The sequence below is a fragment of the Apium graveolens genome, chromosome 4 (assembly GCF_009905375.1).
Source record: "Apium graveolens cultivar Ventura chromosome 4, ASM990537v1, whole genome shotgun sequence".
In the NCBI taxonomy this organism is placed as follows: Eukaryota; Viridiplantae; Streptophyta; class Magnoliopsida; order Apiales; family Apiaceae; genus Apium; species Apium graveolens.
This window is the reverse complement of record NC_133650.1, coordinates 259,666,148-259,672,985: the sequence shown is the minus strand read 5'-3', so window position 1 is coordinate 259,672,985 and position 6,838 is coordinate 259,666,148. Positions and strand designations below refer to the sequence as shown.

The 6,838-nt window shown below is 45.1% G+C and overlaps 1 protein-coding gene across 1 annotated transcript; it reads left to right on the top strand.

Annotated features, from left to right (window-relative positions):
- Nucleotides 1-6,019: 6,019 nt before the first annotated feature.
- On the top strand, nt 6,020-6,460 carry LOC141719564 (uncharacterized). The gene has a single exon (XM_074521941.1). It carries the CDS (start codon nt 6,020-6,022, stop codon nt 6,458-6,460), a length of 441 nt encoding a protein of 146 aa, XP_074378042.1.
- The last annotated feature ends 378 nt before the right edge of the window (nt 6,461-6,838 follow it).

Genomic DNA, 6,838 nt, shown 5'->3' with positions numbered 1-6,838 from the left:
TTGTGGGGTGAGGTCCCTTATATATATGTTAGGAGTCCTTGAATTGGACTAGGGTTAGGAGACTTGGTGAACAAGTCTCAGAATTAGAATGGACTTTGGAGTCCTACAATGCAGGAAGTTCATTCCTTATCCTATGGGATTTCTTGGAGGCCAATCTCCAAGGAATTTTGTCCTTGTTTGGACTTTATCATCTGCTGATTTATCCCTTATTAATTAATTACAAAATTAATTAATATTCAGGGTTTTGGGCCCTTTCTAAAGGGCTTAACTGTCATCCAAATTCAGGTATAATTAATGCGATATTAATTACACAGTCATGGTTTATTTTATTCTCTATCAAATAGTTGTTGAACATATATTAATTTTTATAATTATTAAAATGACTTTTTATTTATTTCTCAGTATAATTCCCAAAAAAAACCACACATCAATTTAATGATTTGATATGGATAGAAAATACATCCCAAAGACACATTAAATGTCGCATTAATTACGCTTGGGCTTCTTGTCCGAAAAGTCCAATACAAACCTGTCTGGTCTAAACTTCATAGTAGACCTGTGTGGTCCAAAGTTTCGTAACAGGCCTATGATAGCCCAAATAACCAAGGCCCACCAGTAGAGGTCGTCCAAGTCCACAAACCTGAGTTGTTCATGGATTAGGCCCAATACGGCTGGAAGAGGAGAGATGTGTGTGTTCTAAACGGACTCAAAGTCCTGCATAGAAGGTTCTGGATCTCCTTCCTCAAGGGGACTCCTAATCACCATCTAAGTTGGAGACTTGTCCACCAAGTCTCCCAACAGAAGTCTAACCCTAGACTCACCTCTATATAAAGGGCTCTACCCCTCATTCTAAAACTATATTTTTGGCTTGATTCTCTACAACACAGAGATACGTATGCATCTTGCAAGGATCGATAGTCCCGAACGCAAGAATAGCCATTAAAGCTTGAAGCTCACCAACCCTAGCATTAAATACTAAAGTACTCAGGTTTTTATTCAACAACATTTGGCTCCGTCTGTGGGAAACTTACAACAACCATGGTGAACACACGGAGCAGAAACACTAGTGGAACAGACACTCATGTCCCATTGCGAACAATCGCATCAGCGGTGGAAGTACCGCCACACTCAACTTATGCCTCCACCCAAGGAGGAACCCTAGTAGGGCAACTGAGGCTCAGCCACAAGGGACGAATCCCCCGGCTCCTCAAGGGACGAACCCCCAACTTCAGCAGCTGCATGCACCTGTGAACTCTCAACCCCTTGGGTATGAGTACTCGACAATTATGACTACTAACCCCCCTTACGGGATGCCTCTATACCCCGAAGTTGGAGGAAGTGGACACTCTGGTAGGAGTGAAGCACAAGGGTTGATGCCCCAATACATACGTGGTTTGGCTCCTATTTCGGAGGATCAAGAATTCTCTGGGCCTTATACTGAAAGAGACTCCGAGTCATCGGATGACGATGTTGCTCCAAGAAGGAGGCGTGCTGGCAAGGAGCCGATGGCTGACACTGAACAACGCTCCAGGAGCACTCAAGGGATGAATCTCCAAGATGTTCAAGAGAGTATTAGGGCTCATGAAGAAGAGATCCAAAGACTGAAGTGAGACCTGGAGACATATCTGGCCCCAAGACCCCCACTCACTCCAAGGCGGAGAAATCCTCCTCCAATCATAGACCTGGATGGTCCAATACCAAGAAGGGCAGTTGCCCCAAGGGCTGATCGAAGTGATCTTATGCCCCTAGGAGATCCTGATGATCCAAACCCACCATTCACTGATGAGATAATGAATGCTCGTATCTCAAGGAAGTTCAAGATGCCCACCATTAAAGCATACGATGGTATTGGCGACCCCGCTAATCATGTTAGGACGTTCTCTAACGCCCTGTTATTACAGCCCGTGAACGACGCTATTAAGTGTCGTGCCTTCCCTCAAACCCTATCGGGCATGGCTCAAAGGTGGTATAGCCGTCTACCCCCAAACTCTATTGGATCCTTTAAGGACTTGAGTCAAGCTTTTATTAAGCAGTTCATAAGTGGTAGAGTGCATGAGAAGAGCTCAGCATCTCGCATGGGTATAGTCCAAGGAGCAAAGGAGTCCCTGAGAGAGTATCTGAATCGATTTACGAAGGAGGCTTTGAAGGTCCCTGATCTTGATGATAAAGTAGCTATGATAGCCCTGCAGCAAGGGACTAGAGACGAGTTCTTTAAGATGTCCTTGGCTAAGCGCCCTCTCGAAAGCATGTTGCAGCTCCAGGATAGAGCTGGGAAATATATTAAGGTGGAGGAAAGTATGAAGAAGATAGTTGTGAGTAACGAACCTACTGGGAACAAGAAGCGGAAGACGGATCAGGAGTATGATGCCAAGGACAAGTATCCACGAATTGGAAAAAACTCTGACTCCTCCTCTTCTAAAAAGAATCAGCAACCAAGGTTCGCTGAATATGCAAGGATGAATGCTCCAAGGAGCCAAATCCTTATGGAAATTGAAAAGGACAAAGACTTCAAATGGCCGAAGCCACTAAGGGGAGATCCCGAAAAAAGAGACAAGAGTCGGTACTGCAGATTTCACAAAGATGTCGGTCATGATACTGACGATTGTAGGCAACTTAAGGATGAGATTGAGTATCTGATCCGAAGGGGAAAGTTTCGACATTTCACCAAGCGTGAAGAGGCCGGAGGCCAAAAGAGAGATAATGATCGAAGAGATGACGATCGAAGGGGTAACGATAGAGATCGCAACCCACAGCCCTGAGGGCCGGTAATAAATATGATCTCAGGAGGACCTACTGCAGCCGGTACTACAATGAACTCCCGAAATGCTTATGCAAGAGAAGTGATGAGCATATTTGGAGAGCCATATAAGCATTCTAAGTCGGAGATGACACTTGAATTTGGTGACCCAGACCTTGAAGCTTTGAAATTTCCCCAGGATGATCCTCTGGTTATCACTTAGATAATTGGAAATTGTCCTGTTATGAGGGTTCTAGTGGACAATGGAGCTTCCGTGGACATTCTGTTCCATGACACATTCATAAGGATGGCCTACAATGATTCTCAGCTAACTCCATTCGACGCACCCATCTACGAGTTTAACCATATGGAATGTAAAGTCGAAGGAGCAATACAACTTCCCATAACTATCGGGGAAGAGCCCAGGGAGGCCACTCAGATGTTGAACTTTCAAGTTGTCAAGGAAGCCTCTACTTACAATGCTATCATGGGTAGAACAGGGATCCATGCTTTTAAAGCCGTGCCCTCAACCTACCACATGGTACTGAAGTTCCCAACTAGAAATGGTGCTGGAGAAGCAAGGGGAGATCAGAAGATGGCCCGTAGTTGCTATGTTGCAGCATTTAGGCCCGATGGAACAGGGGGCAAGTCCTCCCCATAGAAGACATGGATGTCCGAGAAGATGATGAACTGCGAGGGAAGCCAGCCGAGGACTTGCTCCCAATTCCTTTAGACCCTTTAGACCCGGAGAAGGTCACGTACATGGGGGCATCTCTAGACAAGCCCTTGAAGGGTCGAATGACAACTTTCCTCCAGGAAAACAATGATGTATTTGCTTGGACAACAGCTGATATGCCGGGGATTGACCCAAACCTTATAATATATAGGTTGAACGTTGATCCAACTTGGAAGGCTGTAAAGCAAAAGAAGAGAACTTATGCCCCTGTTAGGCCGGAAGCCATTAAGCAGGAGGTTGAGAAGCTTTTAGAAGTTGGATTTATTGAGGAAGTGCAATTCCCTGAATGGCTGGCTAACCCTGTAATGGTCAAAAAGGCCAATGGAAAGTGGAGGATATGTATTGACTTCACTGACTTGAATGATGCTTGTCCCAAGGACTGTTACCCCCTACCAAGGATTGATACCATAATCGATGCCACTGCTGGACATGAGATACTGAGCTTCATGGATGGCTTCAGTGGTTACAATCAGATCAGAATGCATAAGGATTACACCCCCAAGGTATCTTTCATAATTGACTTTGGTGTATTCTGTTATCTTGTTATGGCTTTTGGACTTAAGAATGCAGGAGCTACTTACCAAAGACTGGTAAACAAGATATTTGCCCATCTAATTGGGAAGACCATGGAGGTCTATGTTGATGACATGTTAGTCAAAAGCCTAAGCAAGGCCGATCATATTAGTCACCTCAGAGAGGCATTTGAAGTACTAAGGCACCATAAGATGATGTTAAACCCAGCCAAGTGTGCTTTTGGCGTTGGGTATGGAAAATTTTTGGGTCACATGGTCTCTAAGAGGGGAATATAGGACAACCCCGACAAGATCAAAGCCATCCTAGACATGGAGCCACCATGCTTCATCAAGGACGTTCAGAAGCTGACAGGAAGAATTGCAACTCTAGGGAGGTTCATCTCCAAGTCTGGAGATAAATGCCTGCCCTTCTTCAAAACCCTTAAGAAGGTGAAGGACTTTGAATGGACAACAAAGAGCCAAGAGGCCTTTAAACAGCTGAAGAAGTACATGACTGAAGCCCCGTTGTTGGCCAAACCAAGTCCGGAAGACATTCTTTATTTGTACCTCGCGGTATCTGAATAAGCCGTGAGTGCAGTCCTCGTGAAGGAAGAGCAGAAGCTCCAGAAGCCTGTATACTATGTAAGCAAGGTGCTCCACGGAGCAGAGTTGAATTACTCCAACATGAAGAAGTTTACGCTTGCTCTCATCTCAACCTCGAGGAATTTAAGACCATACTTCCAGGCTCACAAGATCGAAGTCCTGACCGACCAACCCTTGAGGAACATTCTTCATAGCCCAAAGGCTAGTGGAAGGCTCATCAAGTGGGTGATTGAGTTAGGAGAGTTTGATATCAAGTACAAGCCTCGAACGGCCATCAAGGCTCAGGCCTTAGCAGACTTCGTGGTCGAATGCATCATTAACGACCAAGAAGTTGGGGGCAAGAGATAGTAACCCCAGAGGGAGAAGAGAAGGAGAAGGATGAAGAAACAACCTTAAAAGAGTATTGGGTTCTCCATTTTGATGGAGCATCCAAAACAAAATCTAGTGGTGCAGGCCTAGTTTTGCAAATTCCTAATGGGTTTATGATTGAATATGCTTTGAAGTTGGACTTTCCGACTACGAACAACGAAGCAGAATATGAAGCATTGATAGCTGGCTTAGGCTTGGCTAGAGCCCTGAGGGACAAAAACTTGAAGGTCTGCGGAGACTCAAGACTTGTAGTTGCTCAAGTTAATGGAGAGTTTGAGGCCAAAGATGAAACTATGGCCAAGTACCTGAGAGTCGTAAAGGGAATACTGACTCAGTTCGATGAATGGTACGCAGAACATGTTATGAGAGAGGAGAACACTACGGCAGATGCCTTGTCTCAGTTCGCCTCATCTGAAATCGAGAACTATCCGAGAAGTATTTACTTCCAGGTCTTGAAGACCCCACTATTCATGTCATAAATCTGATAGCGCCAGCTGGTGTGGCAAGCTGTTGGATAGACCCGATCAAGACCCACTTAGAAACTGGGTGGCTCCCCGATGATGCCCAAGAGGCACGCAACCTGTCGGTTAGAGCGTTGAGATACTCGTTGATCGAAGGCCTTCTTTACAAAATGTCCTTTGTTATTCAGTATTTGAAGTGCTTAAGACCTCTTGAAGCAGAGGAGGCACTTAAAGAAGCCCATGAAAGAATTTGTGGACAACACTTGGGGGGCAGGGTCCTCGCTCATAAGATAACTCGGTTGGGATTCTACTGGCCAACTATGCTAGCTGATGCAAAGGCTTATGTTAAGAAATGTGACAGATGTCAAAGGCACGCTCCGATAGTGACATCCCCCAGAGAGGCTTATATCGATCAGCACACCCATCCATTTTGCAATGTGGGGAATGGTCATACTTGGACCATTTCCTATAGCATCGGGATAGAGGAAGTTCATTGTGGTATCCATAGACTACTTTAAAAAGTGGATTGAGGCTAGGGCACTGGCCAAGATAACCACCAAGCAGATTAACCAATTCTTTTGGGAGAATGTGATTTGCCGATATGGAATCCCACACATCCTTTGTCACGGATAATGGGAAACAATTTGATAATGCAGAGTTCGGAGAGTACTGCGATAATAACAGCATAGAACTTCGCTTCACCTCGGTTGCTCATCCTCAGGAAAACGGGCAAGCGGAAGTTGCTAACAGGATCATCCTTGATGGACTTAAGAAGAGGGTTGAATGCTCGAGAAACACTTGGGTGGATGAGCTGCTGCCTGTATTATGGGCATATCGAACCACCTGCAAAGTGACAACTGAAGCAACCCCATTCATGCTGGCTTACGGAGCCGAGGCAGTGGTGCCCCTTGAGATCACTCATGGATCCCCTAGGATCGAAGCTTACGAACCAGAGATAAACGAAGAAGGCATGAGGCTCGCTCTCGATCTCATTGACGAGGTCAGGGATGAAGCCAACACCCACAATACAGAGCATCAATGAAGAGCCTCCCTATATTACAATAGACGGGTTAAAGAAAGGTTCTTTTAATAGGGGGATTTGGTTCTGAGGAAGATTGAGGCATCAGGAGTAGGGGAGAGATGAAAGCTAGCCCCCAACTGGGAAGGGCCTTATAAGGTCAGGAAGACACTAGGACAAGGATCCTACAAGTTAGAGACCTTGAATGGTAATGAAGTGCCTCGCACTTGGCATGCTTCGGACCTGAAGGTTTATTATGTTTAGGACATTCACTACATGTTCCTATTACTTAACATTAGTTTTACAAATAAGGTCGACAAAACCATTTTATGTAAGGGTTGAACCCACTTCTTAGAGATATTATTTATTTATGCAAGTTTATTTCTATCATCTTGTCTGCCA

Excerpts from the sequence above, each read along its gene's own strand:
- LOC141719564 (XM_074521941.1), top strand. The coding sequence starts at position 6,020 with ATGGAATCCCACACATCCTTTGTCACGGATAATGGGAAACAATTTGAT.